This window comes from Acanthochromis polyacanthus, chromosome 8 (assembly GCF_021347895.1).
Source record: "Acanthochromis polyacanthus isolate Apoly-LR-REF ecotype Palm Island chromosome 8, KAUST_Apoly_ChrSc, whole genome shotgun sequence".
Taxonomy (NCBI): Eukaryota; Metazoa; Chordata; class Actinopteri; family Pomacentridae; genus Acanthochromis; species Acanthochromis polyacanthus.
Window position 1 is genome coordinate 12,944,768 of NC_067120.1, and position 24,596 is coordinate 12,969,363.

At 42.6% G+C, this 24,596-nt stretch overlaps 1 protein-coding gene across 3 annotated transcripts in view; it reads right to left on the reverse strand.

Annotated features, from left to right (window-relative positions):
* Positions 1-488: 488 nt before the first annotated feature.
* The window catches only part of syt7a (synaptotagmin VIIa), a 100,031-nt gene continuing 75,923 nt past the window's right edge, over positions 489-24,596 (reverse strand). For all 3 annotated transcript variants that reach the window (XM_051952790.1, XM_022197898.2, XM_022197896.2), the window contains 6 exons: positions 18,110-18,212; positions 15,979-16,246; positions 14,537-14,706; positions 14,084-14,198; positions 13,273-13,472; positions 489-12,176 (listed from right to left, as the gene is read on the reverse strand). In XM_051952790.1, coding sequence (XP_051808750.1) covers positions 12,072-12,176; positions 13,273-13,472; positions 14,084-14,198; positions 14,537-14,706; positions 15,979-16,246; positions 18,110-18,212 — 961 coding nt within the window. In that variant the 3' untranslated portion in view covers positions 489-12,071. The remainder of the gene's footprint in view (positions 12,177-13,272; positions 13,473-14,083; positions 14,199-14,536; positions 14,707-15,978; positions 16,247-18,109; positions 18,213-24,596) is intronic.

A 24,596-nucleotide genomic window follows, 5' to 3' on the forward strand; every position in this document is an offset into this window, starting at 1 on the left:
ATTTACAATTTTTATTTTTATTTATTTATTTATTTTTATTTCTTGCCATATTTGGGATTTTTTTTTAATTAAACTTTTAAGGGAAACTTTTAAAGAATTTTTTTTCCTGAAGATTTTGCAAATGTTTAAAAATTTGGGGAATTTTTTGCTGAATTTTTGGATTTTTTTCAGACAAAGGAACAATATTTTTTGGTGCCGTAAATGAGGACAACAGGAGGATTCAGACACCTAAGCTTGGCAATCCTGGTAAAATATAGCTTAAAATAAGTTTTACCAGTTAATTTTAAGATCTCAAGATTTGAAATATCATATCATATTTCAAGAAATCGTACAAAGCCATTTTTCACTTGTTCTATTGGCAGATTTTTTCACTTATTTCAAGGTAAAAGTTCATTGAAATAAGTTTTTTCCTTGTTTTGAGAGGGGCATTTTTTCCAGTGAACCTTGTCAAATGAAACACAATAAGACAAAATCTCTGGACGCAGGTGTAGTAAAAATGATTCTTTAATATGGAACAAAATCAGAGCTCAGCTCCAAGGCTCCGTCCACCCAACACACTTTGTAACACTGATGGGTGGAGGAGAACGAGAAAATCAACTAGTAAGATCACAGTCCGCTCGGCCAAAAAACAGGAGAGGCTAAAAAAAACATGGAACGCAAAACCAAAGTGCTACTGGGCGTGACCTGGAGACGCCCTCACTCCCTTCCCTCCTGACCCAGGATGTGACCACAGGGACACGTCTCTCCGCTGCCTCCCAGGGCTCTCCCACCTCCTCCCCTGCCTCGCCCTTCTCATCCTCCTCGGTGAAGTCAGCGGATCCTCAAACCAGTCGGTGACCCACTGACCCGTCCGAGCCGGGCGAGGTCGGCGTGGAGGTGGGTTTGGAGGGCCAGAGGGTTGTGTGTGAGGGTCTTAAAGCCAGATGTGCTGCCATTTGTGAGTCTGCGGTTCTCAGAGGGACGTGAACGAGGCGTCTTGGTTATTATCATGGCTCCAGTGGAGACGCCTGCAGCTCAGCCCCTCTGCCGTTTTACTCCCAGCCTACGTGAGATCTAATCATCTTTAAAATGCTGCTCGCTAGAGGTTTAGATGGAATGTTTGAAGTTTCTGAGGAAATGAGACAAGGACAGGAGGGAGAGGACGTCTGCGGAGGCCGCCCAGTAAGAACCCATTACTATACTAATACAGGGACATCAACAGAAGTACTACACAGATATGTACAGAGCAACCAAGCAACACATTGGAATACTGAGTAATAAATCTGGTGTGGGAAAGGGAAGGTAATAGTCCACTACAAATGCACATATCCCACTACTTTTTCGTGTAGGCGGTCCAATCTTTAAGGCTATTCTCTTGCGCTTGCTACAAACGCGGCAGCAGCGAAGCCACCACAGCATAGATTTGAGTCACACGTCTGTGCTTGACTTTTTGAATATGGCTGCTTTGTGATTCTGTGTGCTGAGCTGACAGCTACCCTTCTCCTCGGAGCGAGCATTAAGAGAAGGCAAACACCGTAAAGAAAACAAATCAAACATGACCCGGGATGAGTCGCATGCATCCCCTCTTTTTTTTTGTTGTTGTTATGCTAAATCATTCTCTGGTCCACAGAGCTCTGTAGAAGAAAAGAAAAAAAAAAAACAAGGTGATCCTCCGTAATGTGGAGGGTGACGGATGAGAGACGCTAATGGACGAAGAATCACAGACAGATGAGGAAGCATGGATTGCTGTGAAATTAGACTCTGGTGGCGTACGCATTACCAGCTGAATGGGAGAGCAAATGAACAATCGAGCAGAGGAAGTGGAAATCTATACTTAGTGGAGGATTAAAATGAAGCGTTGTAATGAGGAAACAGGGTGGACATGAGGAGACACATGGATACAAAAAGAAAGAGAGGGAGAGAGGGCATCTGTCAGCTTTAGCAAACACAGTCATCCTGCACCTTAACACACTCTGCGTCACATGACAGACTACATCAGAGAGAGAGAGAAGGGAGGAGGGAGGCACTGCACAGAGAGCACTAGCACTACCATGGACGGACACACACCTAACACACACACACACACACACACTACTACACAGGGTCCCAGTCTGCGTTCCACTGCACTCTCCTGGCTGCCAGAACCTCGCTGTGTCTTGTCAAGAAAAAACAACAAACGAACCGATTAACAAACGAACGGACGAAAAAGAAGGAACAACGCACACTTTTGGTTCCCACTGGCTATGATAAAAAAATAAACCAGAAACAGAACCGAGAATATAAAAAGAGCCAGTGGCACCGGGTTTTACAGAAAGCATTTTCTCAATAACTGGCTTTTGAACAGCTCTACGCTTTTTCTTTTAGTCTACCAAGTATATACTATTAACCTTACCAGGCAGCTAAAATCTATACAGTACTGTCATTTTTCATATATTTATAGATATTTATACACTATACAAAGTTGGCAAAAATACATAAATAAATACATTAAATTAGATTGTACACATCACAATTGTGTGTTTTAAGTTAGAGCACTCTTTGTTGAAGAGGTGGGCCACGGCAAGTCGAGAAAGGAGGTGAAGAAAGAGGAGTGTTACCCTCCACATCCCATCACAAGTCCCCATCACACTTGGTAAGTAACATTTCAGAGTATGGCGTTAGATCAGTTGAGTGTATTGCTTATTACCTACCTGATTAAAAATGTCCGCATTATGGCAGGAGTTAGAGGCTGCTCTAACCGCTTCACAAAGTCTATTTACAACCAGCGGGGGGGGAAGGGAAAAGCACACCGAAGGATCTGGATTTAGGGAAACTGGTCAGAATTTATTTTTAGCGAGCTTGTGGACTTTCTGACTCCCCGTGGGACTCCGTCTAAAGGATGGCATTACGAGTGAAGGCAGGACTGTATCCGCTGTCCTTCCTGCTGACGGCTGCTGGGAGTATCTGCTGTACCGTATTATGTCTGTGGCAGAGACGCTCCCAAAAGTAATGTGAAACTGATAAGCTCCATCCCTGCACTGTACACAGGCCCAGGCCGACACATAAGGCTATGGCATATGGAAAATGTGCAAGTGGGTGTACTGACACCTGCAGTGATATAACTGGACTACAGCCCGGTGCCTTTGCTGTTTTTTGGATGAAGCAGTGGGCTGAGTAAATGTCACATTTTAGACATCTGGAAAGATCTCTTTTCTATTTTTTTATGATTAAAACACTTGTTTACTCTAATCCTGGGCTTTTTTTTAATTGGAGTTTGAGAATTCTTTCAAATATCTGACAAAGCAAAAGATAAGCCTATTACATGGCAAGTTCATGTCAGTCAGTTGTGCTTGATCAAAACACCCTAAATAAGAGGCTGAATAACAAGCATGCAAGTTGTCTTCACAGGGTCAGATGGATGCTTCACGTCCTTCTACTCGGAATCCACTCTGGCCTCCATACATGCCCATCCCCATGTATGGCCTCCAGCAGAGCAATAATGACTCCAAATTCAATGAGGAAGGCATCATCAGTGTCAGTACAGGGCCAATCCCGTCTAACACAATGGCATTACAGTAAATCCCCAAGCCTATAAGCAGACAGGGCGAGATGTGATGCCAAGCGACCGGGGCAGAGTGACTCCACAGGGAGCTGAACGGTCCTCTCGCACAGCCGGGGAGCGCTCTGTTCCCGACGCTTGTAACAAAAACACAACAATGTTTCATGGCATGAATAACACAAGCTACAGTTTGTGCCACATATCGCACAGTCAATCTCCTGGAGGTGTGTGTGGGGGCAGGCGGGGAAAGGTATGTGGCAGTGCTGCTACAGTGGGCCTGGGATGTGTCGGGTATCACTCCTTCCCTTGGTTTCTCTTGCCCTGACCTCACGACGCCTCCAACAAAAATACAGCGGACATCAAAAGCCCTTGTTCAAGAAGGGCAGGTATAATCAGCTTCGGCATCATCAACATCACCACTGTTATTCATGAATATCATTGTTTTCTTCATCATTTCAAGTGACAAATGAAAACTCAGCGTACAACAAATGTTAATTTTTCACCAACAATATTTACATAAAGTTTTTCAAAAACAGAAGGATTTTCTTCTCACGGTTTTGTAAAGAAAGCAACCCAACACAAGAACACCAAGCACACACATACATACACACTGACCAACAGTCAAATGTGAACCAAAAGGAAAAAGAAAAGATATTATTACTCATTATTGTTTTTCATATTCACTTTTTGTTACTATTCAAATAATGCTTACTCGAACCCTGATTGGGAGAAGTCACACTGGCTTTCACCAGATGCTTAAAACAATTGAAAGGGTGAGTTGGGGGAGGCGAGGTCTGTCTGCGCAGGGCGAGACGCACACAGATACTGACTGGACAAATGACAAAGGTGACCCAGGAGGCTTCTGGGCTTACTCAGCCATCATAACATGATTCAGCAGAATAAAACATCAGCCGCACTCCCTCCAGGATGAGATTACTACAGCCCGATTTTTACCCACACACACATACACACCTAAAGTTCTCCAAGACATAAAACACCTTAATCTAATATTGCAAAAAAAAAAAAAACTACAGCAAAGCAGGCACCTTTCCAATAGAGTGACTCATTGACACTCATCTTAAGAAAGCAATATCCATCAAGGCAAACTAGTACCGAGGAATAAGAAAAGGAGGAAGAGAGCATGACAAGGACAAACAATATCAGCAGGCTCAGAAGAATATCTTGCTAATCCCTTGGCAAACAGGTGTGACCCTTCAGCCAATAAAGCTTTAAGGTATTTAGAAAGTACACAGAGAAGGGAAGGCTGCTGGTGACAATGATAAATTTGGGGGCGCACACCCAAGAATAAACATCTCAGAGAAGATGGAAGTCCAGCAGTGAATCGTTTACTTCGCTAAACCGAGCTGATGACAAGAATACCGCCATGCTAGCAGCTCTGTGAGGATCTATGTAGGCACAGCGGGGTTTGGAGGTAAATACGAACATCAACATGCTAACATGCTCACAGCGACAATGCACACATGCTGATGTTTAGCAGGCATAGCGATGTTTACCATGGCTATATTAAAGTTTATCTGACTGTCTAAATTTGTGAATGGACATGTATCTGCTGCACAGAGTGAAAAAAAAGAAGTGGAAATGGCAGTTTTGCTTTTTAAAGTCGTTTCTGGGTCAAAACGCTGCTTCAAAACCCAAACAAGCAATGAGGCATCACTGAGGGTTAAAAAGGGCCTAAATTCTTTCAACTTAAAATCGCTACTGTGCATGTTCTCCTAGGTAGTTTTAGTGAAGGTGTAGTCCCGGCATCCATGAAAAAGAGGATTTACAGGCAGAGTGGGTTAGAAATGATCAATAACCTAGCTAGATAGCTGATGTCTAAATAAGATTTGTCAAATTACGGCTGCAATATTTCTAAAAAAAAAACAACCAAAAATGTACAGGAGTGCTGTAACTTTGAAGATAAGTTGAAAAACTAAATATAACAGCCTCGTTAGAATATATTCTGCAACCATGCAACCATGGCTAGCTCAAGAGGTACTGGTAGACTAATATAACCAAGCACTGGCAGTATCTATATGAAAACTGAAAGTTAAATTCCTTTTAATAAAAGTGCAGATTAACGGTCGGTCAGTGGGTCACAGCACCTGTGGGTCATATGGTGGGGCGAAGATATCGGAAAAGGCAGAATTTGCATTCAGAGGAACATCTGAGGTGACATCACCAACGACACAAGGTTAGTAGTTAGGTGATGTGATGTTGTGACTGAGTTGCTACTGAAAAACTATTAACTCCTAGCTGAATTCGAAACAAATCCTAGCTGTTCAGTCATATTCAGTTAATCTTTTCTGAGGTATTACATTTTGGTGTCCAGGACACCGTGCTCCTAGAGGCTGTAATACGCAAAGGGAATTTTAAAAGGTTTAGCTTAAAGCATATATATAAATGAATAGTGTTAAGGTTGTGAACGGGTCAAATGACAACTGAATAGTCAGTCTGGACTTATTCAAACAGCACAGCACCACAAGATATTGAAAGATGACAACCTCAGTTAGCGCAGTAGAGCCTTGGACCTGGAGACAGTATTATCAGGTCAATAAGTCACATCTTACCAAGCAGATAGAGCTTTTTGCAGCAGTCATTTTGACATTAAATATTAGGTAAACACAGGTGTTACTAATCTCTCTAATGAAGGCTCTAAACAGAACAGAACAGAACCTTCATTAATATCATTACTAACACCCGTGTTTACCTGCTGTTGGATGTCAGAATGGCTGCTGGGAGCAACGAAGAGCAGTTTAGAGCGTTGGCATGCTGACAGTTGGTAGTTCGTAATAAACACAAAGTACAGCTGAGTTTTGCAGGTATTAGTCATAAAAAAAGCACAACAAATGCAAAACCAACAAAATTTTCAACTGTTTGCTATTTCCAAGGGGAAATAAACAGCTGTCAAAATATCTCACTCTATAACTAAGACCAAAACTATACTTGAGTGACCAGTAATGTCTGTAATAAAGTAGATGCTGAGATATTTTAGTCTGTAACAAAGTGGCAGGCCAAATGACAAGCCGTCATTGCCATTAGGTTGACCATAAACACAACTTGTTTGCACTTAAAGCTGCGGTAGACAGAAGTGTGAGACAGACCAACAAAAAAGCCAGAATTTCAACCACACAAGCACATATTTCCAACATGCAAAGACAGTTAAGCTAAGAGTCAGCATTCATGTGTGACTTTAATCAGGATTCAGAGTCAGACTGTTGCATGTAAAAAACACTGGGAATGGCTAAATCACTGGCTAGATTTCCTCAAGCCTTCAGAGCCAAGAGGAGGTGCAGAAGTCTGGTTTCCTCTTAGACCACTTGTAAAATCCAAGGGCTTCTTGCAGAATTTCTACCCAGTGATGGCAAAAGAACCTGCCTACCCTAGTAGTAGATGTAGATGTTACACACCTCTGCCAGCTGAGTGCTGCTTGGAATAAGTCTACATGGAAGGAAAGTAGAATTTGCATAAGAGTTTGTTTTAGTCTGTGGCAAAGTTGCAGGCAGTTTTGGCTGGGTCTGACAGCTCGACTTAATTACGCACCTGCATCTACCAGTTGGCTCCACCAGGGAATGATTGTAAAGATGAAAGCCAGATCTGAGGCCGAACACAAGCAGAGCAAGCACATGGAGTGGATGAGCTCAGGATTGTTGAAGGTCAGTGCTGATAGTCTTGGTGCCAACAAAACGCAATAAGTTTAGAGGTGTGAGACAGGTGGCAGTATAATAAAACTGGGATTTGGAAATTGCTTCCTCCTTTATACTGTTTGGCTCTGAGCTTACCATCCATTTTAATAGCGTGGCTGTTTGACTGCTGGCAATGAGAACATAATGTTTGGGACTCCTGGATATTTTATGGACTGTGCAACTTCTGGATGATTTATACACCACAGTGAGACATGATTTTCTAAATTAAATAAGTTATGAACATACAGACATTATTACAATCACAAGTGAACATTTTTCTTTTCCTGTCATTTCATTCATCAAGTTAACTTTGTGAACTATTCATCACTTTGAGCATAATGGCTTATTTAAAACTGAGTAAATTAAGATATATTGTTGAATTAATCATTGCGTATTTAGGGCTCATAAGCAGCCAGTTCTCTTATACTTAATATTGTTTTATCATCTTTATATATCATGGGTTTTTACTAACTTTATGACAATGAAACATGAAACATCCATCCATCCATCCTCTATACACCGCTTTATCCTCATTAGGGTCACTGGAGTCTATCCCAGCTGACTTGAGCGAAGGCAGGGGACACCCTGGACAGGTCGCCGGTCTGTCACAGGGCTACATATACAGACAAACAAGCACACTCACATTCACACCTACGGGCAATTTAGAGTAATCAATTAACCTCAGCATATTTTTGGACTGTGGGAGGAAGCCGGAGTACCCGGAGAAAACCCACGCATGCACAGGGAGAACATGCAAACTCCATGCGGAAAGATCCCAGGCCCAACCCGGGATCTTCTTGCTGCAAGGCGAAAGTGCTAACCACTACGCCGCTGTGCAGCCCAAACATGAAACATGATTTTAAACTAATGGCATGCTCCTGAAGTATTTATGGTTGGGTTCTCACTATTTCAAAGGCATTTCATGTTTGTTAGTGACTTTCAGACAATCGAATATATATGTATATGTATATACACGTGTGTATAACTAATATACAATGTGACACATAAGACCTTTCCGTATTTGGTATTTTTCACTTTTGTCAAATGTGAACTTCCAGATTTTGCCATAATAAAAGGCTTCCACTTTAATCGTTATCTATGTATTGGGTTTTAATTAGATTAGAAAAGGAGATTTTGAAAGAATTGGTTGTTTTTGCAGTTATTGTAATTTTCAGTGAAAGTCCAAAGAATGAAGTAAAACACTAAAATTACTTAGTTGTATTTTCTAGCATTTCACGACTGCAGTCAGCTCTGCAACCTTCAGCCTTTGCTCAAACAGTGTATTCAAGTGTCACTGGATAATTATTTAATGGCCAACATTTAAAACATTTAGAAATAGAAAATGTCAAGCAATGGACTTCCATTTGAGAAGTAATCTATATTCAAAAGCACTCAGGGTTGTAAGTTTTAAAAGCTCAACCCTGTAGCCTTGCAGCCTCCAGTCTACCTTCCAGGATCGGTGACATAACTGTGCCTCATGTTACTAAAAATAAAACCCTATCCCCAAGTTTACAGGGTCAGTGATGACTAAGCTTTGCAAACCCCTGTAGCATAACAATTTATCACTGTTTGAGCAACATGGAATCTCGGTGAAAGGAAATGGCAGAGGTATTATGTTGACTCATTGCCTGCACATGTGGTTTTCACAGCTTCAGCAGCGACCGCCCGCTGATTACTTTCCATTTTTTGACTGACAAGCTTTTATCGCTGCCCATCATGTACGAGGTTACTAATGAGCATGCCCCACGTTTCCTACTACTCGAAGCAAGTGTTACCTTTGCAAAGGGTGACTCCCCCAGAGTCCGAGGAAGCAGATATTGCTCCTTTCTGACTGCCTAATGGGAGTGTAATGTGCTGTGACACTGCAGGCAGTGGCTGTCAAAACAGTGGGCCCTGTTCCACGCCTGGCCAATTGTTCTGAAGGGTGCTGGACTGGATCAGCGCATCACAGCAGCCAGCACCGAGGCTCACACAAAACACGCTGTCCAGAACACACTCAGAACACCGTGTGCTGCCCAGACCGGCTTACAGACGCTCCAGATGAGGAGGAACCTGCTGCAGATTACTCTACTATTGCACAATCTTATCAGGTTATTGTTGGCATACAGCAAAACAAGATAGTATCAAATTACTGCGTGATAAAAGCATTTTGAAGGGGCAAGAGTTAATAAGAACTACAAATGTTGCAATCAAACACTGATGCCTCCACTAAAAAACAAACAACTGATTACATTTACTTGCTAAGTCTAACCTGAGAGATGTTTGAAAGGTGGATTCTCATTTATATAATAACAACTAAGCCGCTGGAGTGAGGAAAAACATATTAAACAGCTGACAGGATTATACTTCACAGGGCTTTAAGAGTGTAAAAACACAGACAGGTACAGTAGAGCATATAGTAAGACAGAGCAGATGTCTGTGTGAGGAGCTCTTAATGGCTGACAGTTTCCCCATTGCTGCTTTATGACTGTTTTATTTACGTTACTGAAATATCGAGCTGAGCTGAATACGCCTGACAAGCGGGGCAGCTACCAGTACACTCTGTGGTGCTCTCAAGCACTCAGCAATGAGATAATGTCTAATCTGCTTCTACAGTATCTCACAGTGGCAGATCAGGCCATCATCTAATATCACACCCATTGTCTGTGATACACAGTCGTTCGTAGTTCCTGTGAACTGCAACAAAAACTCAGAGAACGGTTTTGTTATCTGCCTTTTCTTTCACCGTTGAAGCCAAAAATGCACATCAGTCTCACTGTTTCCAGATCTGTACCGATTGTTCAGAATCACAGACTCGCACAGAAGCGTGCAGTACTAGTACAGACTGGTTGGTTAGAGCGCAGAATAGCCTTGTTGATCGACACACTGTGTAATAGCGCTGCTGTGCTGGCCGGCCTCCATGTGACAAGAAGACGAGCCTGATATCTCCATCCTGGGCTGACATTTCAGACAGTAGCAGTCTGCCACCAGGAGTCTGGCAGCTGACAAATGCACACACACACACATTTGCACACACACATCCAGGTATACTGAGGGCGGAAAAAAAGCCAAGAGGAGGATGAGAGCCCTGCATCCTCTGTGTCCTCCACTTCATCTCCAAACCCTGAAATCACGGAGCAGACGTCACCTCTCCCCAACTTGCCGCTCACCCCTTCAGACACTCCTCCCTTGATTTTCACCAGTACTGCAATCATCATCAAAACTATCATCATCTTTATTATTGTTATTACATTTTCAAAAAGTGCAGAGAGAACTTCCCCCGTGCCCTCGTTGAGAAGGCAGGGCAGTAGAGGATGGGGAAACAATGGCAGTAAGAAGAGCAAGAAGAGCGCGAGAGGAGAAAGAGAAAAGAGAAGAAGATTTCCGTTGAGTTTTGAGTTGTGTTGCCGCTTTGAACGCACACACAGACATGCAGGCGCACCCACAGACGCACACGCATACATCTACAGGCACACATTACAGTCAAGCTGGTCTAGACTGACCCCCATCAGCGCAGAACAAGAGCACAGGGCAGCACAAGGAATTCATAGCATCAATAAACAGAGGGAAGTGTGCGCGCACAACCGAATGCATGTGCAAGTACAGCACAAAATGAGGTTTTTGCTTCTGTTTTCATCTTAACATCGAAACAACATTTCAAATTGGTTTCCTCAGTTGGTGATGCTGTGAAAAATGACATCATAGTATCTCGAGGGTTGGAGGGGATTAGTTTGCGTGTTGTTGTTTTTATGTTTTTCATCTTCTTTTTTCTCTCTCCGTGCCAGGGCTGTTTTGTCTGGAAAAATCAAGAGCGATCCATTTCATAAGTTTATCGTGTCCCCGCTTTCCCAGTTTCAGAAAGTTCAGTTGAATTTTTTTTGTGTTTTTTTTTAAATCTCTATTTTTGTTGGAGCTACAGCACAGCACCCACAGCACACAGACGACAAGGAGGGGGTCCAGAAAAGGGGGCGGGGGGGGGGGGGGGGGGAGTAATCCACTAATATTGTGCCAGATGAAGAGAAATAGGGAACTATAATGGAAAAAATGAGAGATAGAAGAGCATAGAGAAGAAAAAGAAGGAGAGAAGAGACACCAGTATCAGCAATCCCTTCTTGAGTTCAGCTGGTTTCATCACAAACCGAGTATTGATTGCTTTCGACAACTTCAGCTGAACCTTTAAACCACTTTCGAGTAGAAAGGACGAGGGACTGAAATGGGGGAGAGAATATAGTACACTTGAGACAGATGACAAGGACGAGGCGACAAATGAAGAGACGGAAGAGATGGGAAACGGCAGACAGGCTATGTATAACATACTGTATACTAGTCATGTGTATAAGGGGAGTTCTGCCAATCTATACTCCTAATATATTAATATGTATATGTACATATAGTACATACTGTATAGTATCATGTACCTGGAATATTCATACAATAGGATTATATGAGATTAGATCATTACTGAAGATTCTCTGTGATCCCACGGGACTGGCACCTTGAATGGGGTCACGGGCTGCAGTGCAGTTCAGAACTAAGGGATCGACAAAGAAACTGATTATCAGACCTCCACAGGCAAAGTGCATAAGGACAGACAGACATACAGACAGTCAGAAACAGGGGAACCATTGGCGAAGTGGTGAGACGAAAATTAAGACACGCTGCATGAGAGGGAGGGAGCAGAAGAGAAGAGTCGTAGAGAAACTGAGATTTTGAAAGAAAACAGAAGAGAGTTTAAAGGTTTAAGAGAGCAGATGGCTAATTGTACCCGTGTTTCGCAGCCTGGCAGCAAGTCAGTCTTGTGCATAAGGACGGGAGTGGGAGGAAGGGAGGGAGGAGAGGGGACAAAACGGGAGACGGGAAGGGGCGATGGAGGAAGCTGGGCGGTGCGATCAGGCCTTGAGAGCGTGCCACTGGGCAACGTTAGTACGCGGCCGAGCGAGCATGTCTTTCCAGTGCTTCACTTCCGCTGGTCCACTCTTCCACGATAGGTAGATCTGAAAGAAGAAAAAAGACGATCATGTTTGAATTCATACAATAATCTGTTCGCTGCCACAGATGTGAAAAATGCATCACTGCTGGCTCTGTTGCTCTGTTCACGTCTTCTTTACAAACGCTGCTCGCTGCTTCATTAATACATGGCGGCATTTTTACAAGGACAGCCACAACATTCATGCGATATTTGGCATCTGGAACATGAGAAAGAGCGGCGTCGTTGCTGGAGGGCTGCAATGAGTTGGAAAAATAGGAATTGCAGCAAGAATAGTGATTTCAGTTTTCTCACAGGCTGATTTACTGATGGAATTTAAATGTTTTTGCAGTTTCCTAAATTAATTAAGCCTGTTTCTTGGCCTGGACCAGTAACTTTCTGGAGTCTCGGCTGCGGCCAAGAAACAGTCTGGCACATAAACCCCCCCAAAAAAGCACTTTAGTTTTTGTAGTTTTTGAACAATCCAGTTAAAAAGTTTAAGTTACTGAACTTTGAAGGTGCTAAAAGGGAGATAGTGTTATGTTTGGACAGAGCAGGCCGATGGCATCGTTTTCAGTCTCATGCTAAACTAAGGTAACCGTCTGCTGCCTTTTTATTTAATGGACAGACATGAAAATATGACTGTCCCATAATCAGACTCTGCATGACATTATTATTGTTGCCAAAAGAATTCACAATAATGACAATATTATGATATTCATGGTAAATTTGTTTAAAAAAAAAAATGCTATTATTTACATTGACCTTTAATCTTGCTGAAAACACGTGTAGAAAGGTAGACAGAGAGTCCATCCTCGCCGTGTAATCAAACTGTGAAGCTAATTTTGCTCCAAGATCGTTTCTTTTCATTGATTTGTTTGTTCACTGCTGGTGAATAATATATGTGTGTAGCTTCATTAAATAATAATATTGTTCTCAGTATGGTCACAGTGAATCACAACAGAAAGTTTGACTTCAGTTAAAGACCTTTCTGAGAGAACTTTCTGGTCAGGTGCATTTCCAGACAACATGTTAAATGCCCTCACATGTATGGAGCAAGCAGCTGAAGAGGATTGTATTATGTACCTGAGAGCTCTAACACAGATCCTACTGTAAAGCGTTACCTTGCCGATAACATCATTGCGGCTGAGCCTGTCCTTGTCCATGACGGTGATGATGATGGTGGTCTCCCTCAGAACATGGGCGGGCACGTCGAAGGGGAAGGACTCGTTGAAGACGGGGTTCAGACAGCGCTTCATCGTCACCGTCTTTTTCTTCTCTACACGCTTGTCCTTGTGCATCAGCCACACCTTCACATATGGATCTGTAACGTGGATGCAGGGCACAGCACTTTACATGAGAGAGACGATGAAAATGCACATGGATGGTGATTTTTAGGGTCAGGTTTGCAATTACCCTCTTAATTGTTAAAGTCAGGGAAGGCAGCAGGGAAGCAGATACCTCGTTTGAGCTCAAGGTCAACCTATCCCCTGAGCTAGGAAACATACAAATGAGGAAGTATTTATGGAAATAGGGCCTGGGATTTGTACTACCAATTCTGGAGCATTATCATATTCTGTAATACTAACAGACACGCCACTCCTGCCACTGCAGGAAGCTGTAATTTTACAAAAATATGCCACGGAAAACAGCGGGACTTTAAAAACTAGCAGCAACCAGACTGAGCTGACACAGATTTGGCTGGGAGGCTGAAGATCCTCATAGATATACAGAAAGAGGGAGGCTAAGGCTTGATCTAATGTCACCTTGGTGCTGCAGCCATCCACAGTGGACAGAAACCTACCTGGACAAGTCAGTAAATGTTTGAACAGAGCCATGTGTGAAGCCACTGGGCTTCCAAAGTCATGAGAGCGTCAGACTGGTGAACAAAGGTTAGAAACAGAAACGAGTAAACAAATAAAGAAGCATCTCTACCTGAGGTGCCCCCGATATCCATGGCTTTGAGATTGCGCGCTTTGATGATGTTCACAGTGATGGTGTTGGCAGTGGGATTATAGCAGAGAGACACCAGCAGGTCTCCTCGTCTCCCCTGAGGAACACATGCACACAAACACAATGGAGTATGAATCACTTGGGCTAATATCAGATTTCATCAGGGAATATCAAACTCCCGATTACTCACTAGCTCGTTGTGTAATCTTACATCACTGCCCTTTCTGCTCTAACCCTTTAGTGCCAAACACAGATGGTCCAATGACCAGGCAGACTTAGCCGAGCACGTTGCTCACCCGAAAATTGCGTCAATCAAGCTCACATGCTGAAAGTAGTCAACAAATGTGTCACACTTGTTTTAATGGCACTGCATGCTGTAATTAAATAAATACATTTATCATGGCTCGGCCTGATGGCCCCCTCTTGCACTCTTACACTGCCATCACTGCAAGGCTTCAGCTCCTTCCAGAAGGTCTTTATCTGGCCCAGTTCCACCTTATTAAGGGGGATCGACACCTCTCCAATGGGGTCATTCCTGCTGAAGCGGTCGTAGTCCAACACCTGAAGGTAGAGAGTGCGCTCTCTCACCTTTTCATAAGGGAAGCCTAAAACGAACAGAGAAACGGATAACAGTGCGACGTGAACTGGAATAGCAAAGACACAGAGAGTGAAAAATGTACTCCTGACAGCGCAGAGTGGGCAGTTTAATCTGCACCGTGCTAACAGGGTTGAATTTGGTGAAGGGCAGAGTGCATTTCTGAAACTGCTGGAACAGAATACGTCTCTGAAATAACTGAGAGGAAACATTATACTCCAGTCACAAAGAACTATCTCATTAATTTTTTCTACAACACTGGCTGTTGTTCTGATTTTCATTTGAGTCTTTTGAACATTAATTTGGCTATGTTACCATTGTGCTGTCATCCAAACACAATGATCATAATGAAACAAATTCATATTGTACAAAGATGTGACACTTCAGTGCTGCAGCTGCTGCAAAACATCCTCAGCTTATAACTACATTATTATTTTTATTTAAAATGAAAAACTCTCTGCAGCTTCTTGAGGTGGAGGCTTTCTTAATGCAAAAAAAAAGCTTCACACCTTCTTTGTGATTTTCACACAACTCCCACAATGCTCTTTTTGTGTTAAGAAACAGCTCGTTGCCCCTGCTACGAAGGCTAAATTCAAGTTTAAAACTTTTGAGTCACTCCTTAGTGAGCATTTCTGCAACACTTAAACTGTAAAATAATAATACATTTATGCAAAGTTTTTCATTTTGAGACATGAACATATGCATTTACTGGAGTAGCATCACTTTAGAGGGTCAATATTATGTCTTTTTTTCTCCATTTCCATTCTTTATTCTAAGCGAAGCAGCTTCTGGTTGCAGCTTAACACTGTATTTACGGTACTATTTTTAGAGTGGTAGCAATCTTCTTATTTAATGTTCAGAAAAAAGCAAATAAGCAAATTGTCAAATTATTGCATTAAATAGAGTTTACAGCTATTGTGAGCATTAATAGAATTCATCCCCATCAACTGAGAAAAACATTTTTGAAAAATGTGCCTAAAAATGTGCATGAAAGCCTATCTTCTGCAGCAGCTTCTTATTAAAGAGCAACAGTATCTTAAATTAATAATTATGCTTATTTAATATGGCAGATGTCCATATTTTGTTTTTTGTACTTCTGTTCTTGATTTGAAGTGTGTGGGGTTTATTTTGTACCTCTGTTCAGCAATCTGATAAAGCTAAACTCTTGACAGATTGTTTAATGGATAAACAGGAATATATTAGCACCTTTATGGGCAACCTGACAAAATGCAACATAATAACATGTAGTAAGAGTTCTCTGATAAGTGTAAATACTACAGACCCTCAAACAGGAAGGTTTCGTTCCAGTGGGGGTTGAGGTTCTTCCTCTTGACCTTGGTCTCCAGCTTGTGCTTCTTGTCAGGCAGCAGGTAGATTTTGACAAATGGGTCAGATGTTCCGGAGAAGTCCTTGGCCGGGAGGTCCTGGCCCCTGAGAACTTTGACGGTGAGGGTGGTGTTCTGGAAGCTGTAGCCTATGCTGAACTGGATCCGGCCCAGCTTTTCACTGATAGGCCCCTCACCATCGTCATCCTCCGACCCTGGAGACAGCTGCAGGGCCACAAACACAGGCAAATAAATACAAACACTCACATCCAGCAGCAGCGGCAGACACTCTCACATGAAAAGTTCAGTTCAAGGGCACACACTTTCTGTGTCACAAGCACATGCACACAGGCCTTGACAGAGAGAAGCTGTGAGGGGAGGAGATTTTAGAGCTGCATTTCTATCACGCCGTACTCAAGCAGCTGCTCACAGGCAGAGATTGGTCTGACATTAAGAAGACTGAGAGAGTTTAATTTCCTTACTAATGTTCTTAAGAGGCAGGAGGTGCTCAGATTGAAGATAGGAGAGCTTTAGACCACCCATTCTCTCTCACAGCCACTCTGACTGCTTTATCATTGCTGTGCACTAAAAGGCCACTATCTGATAGAAGCAGCAGACAGAGAGATGGAATGAAAGAGTGAGAGACAAACGGTAAGAGTGGCAGAGAGAAAGAGAGAGCATTGCGTGAGAGGCATTGAGAGAACAGCCAGGGAAGCACAGCTCAAGGTTGGCATTCTGCACTTGCAGCTGTCTTTACTGTCGCTTCTTTTCTCCCTGTGGCTCCACCTTCTGTCTCTGTCCTTTATTTTCTTCGCTCTCTCTAACAATAGCATAAATTGGAACAAAGAGTTTGAGGACTTGGTGTGGAGATTAGCAACCAGCAGTTCATAAAACCACTTTGTGCAAGAGCCACAAATGACACTTTGAAAAAGACTAGCCCGAGGTGTGTTTTGCATGCAAATGCTCTCTCCAAGCATTACCTGAAACTGTTGATTTTGGTGCTTTAGGCCAGAGCTACAATTTCAAAGTGACAAAGACTCACTCAGCATTTGTCAATATGGGTTTTAGAACCATCAGGCAGAGCAAGTGTGAAATATTCCAAGTATAATTTACCAAACAGTGTGAGTCACCTTGGATGGCTTGTTTCATTTGATTGCTCCGGCAGGAAAGGCCTGTGTGTTATTTTTTGCTATTATGGCTCCCTTACTACTAAGTCCATTCTTAGATCAACCTGCCGTATATGGATAAGTATGATTGCAACAAGTCCTACCTGGTGACTAGGAATTACAAGTGTATCTCCAAAAGTACGTGGACTCCTGAACACTACAGACATGTGAACAATTCAATAACATTCCTCCACTCTTTAGGAACATCTTTATTACTAATGACAGACACTAAGTCTGACTGATAAGGGTTGTCTCTAAGTTGGTGTTCTGATTCATTACCAGAATTGTCGGACTGAGATGCAGGATGGGTTCTTCCGCACCAAGCTGGAATTGTTATGCCAAGAGTTGTTTTTCCATCACAGGGAATGCAACTTAGCTGGTGTGCTTTCTAAAGTCAAATCAAATTACCCTGAAGATTTTATCAGGGTAATCTAGGCTGGGGCTTGCAAATTACAGCTTTAAACACATGAATCAGACATGTTGTTGCTCTTGGTGACACAACCTTCAACAGAATGACCTTGGGCAAAGTAGTTCATTTTATTCAATTTTGCTTGCTCTGTAGTGGTGCCATGATTACTCTTAAATATAATAATTTACATCTTCAGTAGCAGCCAAACATATTCATGATACAGCTGTTTAAGCGACACTATAATCATGCAGTTGGTTGCTGGGGCCACAGACAGGGAAACGGAGTCAGAAAGTATCGAGAGAGGGGGCGGCCATCACAATGTTGATTGGGGGATTTTAATGCGATAACAGCTGCCTTTTCCTGTTATTAAAACTACAGGGCCAGTAGAAATCAGACCTAGATCAGTACACAGAAATATGTGGACAGAGGTGTCACATACATGTATTATATGGATTGTGAGTCACTAGCCTACATGACAGTGAGATGGATGCGAGTTGGGACAAAAGCTCTTACCATCACCATGTCTCCAGTGAGAGAGTTGGCCAGGTCAGTAACGGAGGAGTGGCCGTCAGCATCAGGGGGTTGGCCCTTAGGGCTGTTAGCTGGCTTGTTGCCCCTGTAAGCAAAAGCACAGGTTGACAAAGGGAAGCCAGCGAGGACGGTGTGCTGAGAAGCTAACTCGTCTACAGAAAAAAGAGAATGTCTGAGCGCACAGGGAGTCCAACCTCCACCTGCTTAACGCTTGAAAACTGCCTGTCTGAAACGACCAATTCGGTCCAAGTTTACTTTGGATAGATGCCACTTCAAAGTAGATTGAGCTTTCTGTAGCTATCATGAGCGAAGCCAAATAAAACCTGCCAAAGATTCCACAGATTAATGGCGGGCACAAGAACTGAAGACAGTCGATGCAGCGAGTTGTGTTTGATGAAAATTGGAGCCTGAGATGACTATATATATGTCCAGTGTGGCACGAGTCCACGTCTCTAACAAGAAAGTTACCTCCACCAAGAAACAAACACATTTTCAGACAAAACACAAAACAAAACCACTGAATTACAATGGATAGAAACCAATAAATTATCTCCAATCCCCATAGAATTATTGACCTACCCTTATTCCTTCTGAAGACGTTAACGAGACGCACATGTATAATGACATGTATAGCAACGTGACGCTACTGTTAAACAGTAGACAGACATATACAGTGACATGTAGAGGACCAGATGTTTAACGGGACAGACACTGAACAGTATTTTTAAATTTCTCTCAGTTGCACCAACAACATAAATGATTTTTTTTAAACATAAAGGAGAAAGCAGAGATCTCCCATGGCACAGCTGGTACTTCGGTATAAATGTTAAGTTTAGTGCCTTCACAAGAGGATTGTTGAAAACATGTGGCATAAACATTCTAGGAGGAAAAACCTCTATGTTCATACATCATGAAAACAAGAATCACAAAGTTTACAGAAAAGGAAATCAGCAAAAGAAGACAAGAAATTAAAAAGAGGTTATGAGATTAAAGAAAGCATGAAAAAAGATCGAACAAGAAAGAGTCAAACGCTCAAGTCCTGGCCAGTGTAACGTGACACATTGGACACACAGCACTCCATAGATGACTGGTCAAGGCACATGGAGAGGCTGAACACTGAAACACCGTTAGGCAATAAACAAGCAGTAAATAGAGAAGAAAAACGAGAACATAGACACAGAGAAAGAGAACAGACATGAGCAGACGCAGACAGAATGCACACAGACATTTACACTGGACAGAAATCATAAAGACTGTAGACAAGATAGAAGGTTCAAAAAGGAATGCAAGCTGAAAATTATTTTATCTGTATTAGAAGAGATAGCAAGTATTAATAGCATGAACAGTACGAAAACCAAAGCCAAATAGAGAGTGAGATTGTTACAAACACCAGCACATTAGAGAGAAAAACAGAGCTGCAAGAAAAGATAGGGAATGAAGGAAGGAAAGCCTGAAAACACAAGAGAGGCTTAGTTTGGTCAGTCTGATAAGTATCAAAGAATAAGAGACAAAAAATAAAGAGCTACGCACACACAGTATCTCTAACAGGAGACAAAGGGGCAAACATGCTAAAAGGAGAAAAAGAGCACAAAGAAGAAAAGAAAAAGACAATAAATACAATTGATCATTGAGAAAAGAGAGCATCGTTGTTCACGAGGAGAGCTCAAAATAATCGATAGATGAGATACAGTATGAAAGAGAAATAAGGTGAAGGTATACCATACAAAACGATAAGATCACTGAAAACACAAAAAAGGGACGAATAGTAAGAACATAGGAGAAGCACATTTAGAGTGTTACAAAAGAGGGCCTTCTTAGAAATAAATGGTAACTACAAATGATAAAAGTACATTTTACAACTAGCCTGATTTTCCAACCATTTAGCAACACTCTAAAAGTGTGGACTGGGAACACAGGGGCCAAAGCACAAACTGGCATTGGCTACATGTGCATATATAATATATGCAAGTAGTTGTCACTCAGAGAGTGAAGGCAATGCCCTGGACAGGCAATCAACAAGGAGCCCATAGAAAGTCTGTCTGTCAGGCCAGCATTCTCTGTTGAGCTTCTCACCGAGAGAATGTATGTTTCGAGGGTCGTATTGTTTTTGTGGGTCACTCTATACTGCAAATTTAGATGAGAATTGATGTTGAATGCAATAATGTGTACATTTTTGCAAAAGACAAGGACAAAACTGGGGGGAAAATATACTGACAAATAGACAGACAGAAAAAGCAAGCAAACAAGACAAGCAAACAGACAATCACTTCAACCAGCAAAGGAACCAGAGCGAGACGGGGGGGAAGGAGGGATGTTAACCATTTCAAGAAGGGACGGGAATATTCATCAATTGGTGTTAGTTGTATTAGTTGCCAAGGGAGGTAATTGCATTTGCAGGGGCGTGTTTATTTATTTTTTGCACAGACTCTAAACTGCAGGCAATGATTTTGAGAGGAGAGGAAAAGGCTGCGAAGAACAGCTAAGATATGAGGATCAATGCTCTAAAGCAAGGAGAGACTTTTAGCGTTTTGACGTAAAGCAAGGCACCTCCCTCCTCCTCCACCTCCCAAGTATCGATGGGGGAGTGAACGTCTTCAATTATTCATTCTCCTTCATGCTTCATTCAGGGCTTCAGTGCATTCTCAGGTAAGAGCTAGTGCAGCCAGGGGAATGGCCTTTCTACCAGCCTTGCTCTACAGCACCTGAGGTGGTCCTCTGCTGGCTGCCTCCAGGCTGTTTAAACAAAGTGGCTGGGGCTGCACATTTGTTGCAAAAAAATAAGGTACTTCCTCCAAATCATTTATTATATCATGGATTAAAAATGAGGATTCAGTTTATTCAATTTCTAAAATGGCAATATTAATTGTGGCAGATGGTAGTACTACAACTGTTACATTTTGGTGCCAATGCTGCTTCTGTCAGACCCCTTGGGGGGTTGATGTGGTTGATATGGTTCTGTAAAGCCTGCAGTTGTCTACAGTATCCAGTGGGAGGCAGAGTGGACTCAGATCAGATTCTCCCACAGCTAGGACACAGAAAGTGGGCTGTTGGCATAGCAACGACTCTAGAAACACAGACCATACATATGGGGGTTTGGGGTGTGTGTGACAGGAGGCTGCTGGGAGTGGGCGCAAGGGAAGGGTGTGTTTAGAGGGGTGCAACAAACAGGCAAACACACTGAGAACAAAGAAGATAAGGTATAGGATATATGACAGGTACGGGTGAGAGCCTCGCAGACACACACATTCACATGAACACACATATGGAGGCAGGCGGGACCACTTTGGGTTTCACCGTCCTGTGATACTATCCTGTTTTGTTACCTGACCGAGGGCCAGCAGCTCGAAGAGAGGGGGAAGGGGGGAAAAGACACTCCACTTCTAGGCTGGAGAGAGACGCGAGAAAGAAAGCCCAACCCAGCCCCTCTTTTTTTTCCCAGACATTCAGACTCCCCACCCCTCTGCAAACATGTCACACTCAAACAAACACGCTCGCCTGAGACGATGAAGTGATGTATTTCAATGTCTATACTCAATTTCATAGGCGCCCACGAGATCTATCATACTTCTGAGGATCATACATAGTCAAATCCACAGCAGTGAAGCACGGTGTTGCTTACATAACTCATCATCCACGTGAAACACATGTACATTCACACCAGAGTCAGACAGTCATCCCTGCTGCCTCACTTCTCAGGCTACAACCAAAAATTCTGCTGCGACATATAAATATGGATGCTTTCGCTGTCTACTAATGACTTCCTGCATGTTGGAACAAGAAATTAGTCTAAAATAGCATCATTTACTGAAATCCCATTTCAGGAATAAGCGACAAGGGAGGTGCTAAACACTGCCTTCTGTGTGTCTGCCTCTTTCACAGAGCTCCAAATGGAAATAGGAAACCACAACCAAGGCAGTTCTGTCACTGCCAAATGCTGATGCTGTATTATGTCCAACTATTTTGTGTTTTTAACCATACTGCCTTTTTTTTAGCATTAGCTTCCTTGTCCACTACATCCAATAAAATGAAGATAGTATAAGAATTACAAACATGATTACTTTTAAATCCAAACACGAGCTTAGTGTCTACTCAATCTATAACAATTCAAGGTTCCACCATCCCTTTATGGCCTCCCAATACTCTGCGCAATTTCGTTTTCGCACCTCACAGCTCAATTAAAACTAGTAACCTATCATTTAAGGGAACAACAGCAGCACACTATCATCAGAACATTTTAAAGGCTCATTAAAACTCCAAACACGAGTCTGTGAAATGCTCTGAATCCTGATTATAATCCAGCATATGTGCCACATGTTCTGAGGCAAGAGTCCCAGGTTAATGCTCCGAATAGCTCATCTCCCCAACCGCCATCCATCTATGTGGATGTATGAGATGAGAATGTGTACCAGCATGTACCTGCTGGCTAGAGTGCTGCCTTCAGCCCCACATAATGCATGGATGTGCAGAGGACACTAAGTACTCCCTCCTACTACTCTCATTGAAGGAAGATGGATTTGCACTTTGAATTTTCCCTCATCCTCCCCTGACCTACAGATGGATGGATGGATGGATGGATGGATGGATGGATGGATAGATGGATGTATGAATGCACTCCTCTTCTTCCTCCTCCTCTCTTTGTGACTCCCTTTTCTTCTGCCTTAGTGCCGTCTACTTTCCCTTTCTCTCAGCCTGTAACTGAATGCATCTCGATATTCCCCTGGTGATGTGCGGATGAGCGCGGTGGCCGCAGGGTGCCAAAGCCTCTGGGACGGTCTAAGCCTGAGCCCCTGAAGACTCTGCTGATTAGTCGGGTCTGCAAAGCCCTTGTCACAGGAGGAGCACTGTGTCAGACTAGCAGAGCATAGCAAAATCAATTTACATGTTTATGTACAAACACACATACAGATTGTATCATCTGGAAGAATAATAAAAGCATCCATTTTTTCCTGTTATCCAAGAAACCAAAAGCTGAAATGACCACTTCTAAATGGTAAACTGTGCATATGTGCGACCTCGAAATGACCTAACATTACATTAGCCAACACACAACCTGCTCCCGCCACATAAAGACTTAACTCCTCCTACTCCGGCTAATGCGGTTAGAGGACAAACACGCAGTCATGACGGTAAATAAACACACATTTTTATTGATTTGAGTAAAGGGTCATAACTCCATGCATTGTATATATATATATTAGTCTTTCATGTCAAGTTAAGCAATGTAATAAGCTCATAAATTATGAAGTAACATTACATAGCCCGCTCAGCAATTAACAGACACTTACAGAGGAATCTCGCTAAGTGCATCATATCTTTGAGGCATAGAAATATACATTCATATCTATAAATAACTATGAGATGTAGTCTGAAACAAGAAACAACTCCACTGGCTTACACAAAATGATGTAACATGCATGGATGAATAATTGAAGGACCACAGGCAAATGGATTGAATGTTAATGTGGCACAAGGATATATCCCGCCTCCTCTGTGCCGAACCTCTGTCCTCACTGGGTCGCTCGCCTGCTGCTCAGCCAGAGATCTAGATTAAAAGCTCTTGGGGATTGTGGCTTCTCTTTATAGCAACACTGGAGGAGAACCTACAATATATGTTCACTGAATCGCAACTGAATAGTATGAGTGAGGACCAATGAGGCATTAACAAGCTTTCTCTCACATCCTAATTAGGCCTTCGAAGAACCACAACCTATGCTTGGGAGGTAAACATCTCAGTGTGTGGGGCCCCGGAATCGAAGCAGCACACAATTTTTAGAATCCGGCCCAGTTCCTCTCAACCTTCCCTCCCTCCCTCTCTCTCCCCTGAAAATATGTAACCTTGGTTTGAAAGTCTAAATCCCTACCACCAACTCTGGTGCAGTTTAAACTGTCAGCCTGCTCCTGCCACACTTCATAAACGAATGGGCACACAGAACGCTTTCATCCAGCGAATGCTCACACAAGGTCAGCGAAGGAGCGTAATGAATATCACGCACAATAACACCTTCTCATGGCCAGCGGGGATGACCGCGTGTTTGGATTGCTTTGAACTACAGCCGAGGAACAATGAAGTGTTAACACACAGCTGAAGGGTTAACGAAAAGCTGCTGTGATGTTTGTGCCTTAAGTACTTTGCATTCATTTTGCATTAAGATTCTTCGGCTAATTGTAGTGCAAGGTCAGAGGTAGTGCGGTTCCCAGTGGTGGAAGAAGCACTTTGTTATTACTTCCATAGACTGTATTTAAAAGATGGAAGTAGCCTGAAAAATAAAGCCAATGTGGAAATCACTTAAAGTTGCCTTCTGTTTAACAGCCAGCAGGGGGCGACTGCTCTGTTAGCAAAAAGGAGTGAGATGATATGAGAAAATCATCTTACTTCTCACTTGTTTTGGTAACTCGATTAACTTCTTTCTAATGAGTTTATGGCCTCAATCTTAAGAAATAGTACAGCAGCATTAAAAGTATCATGACT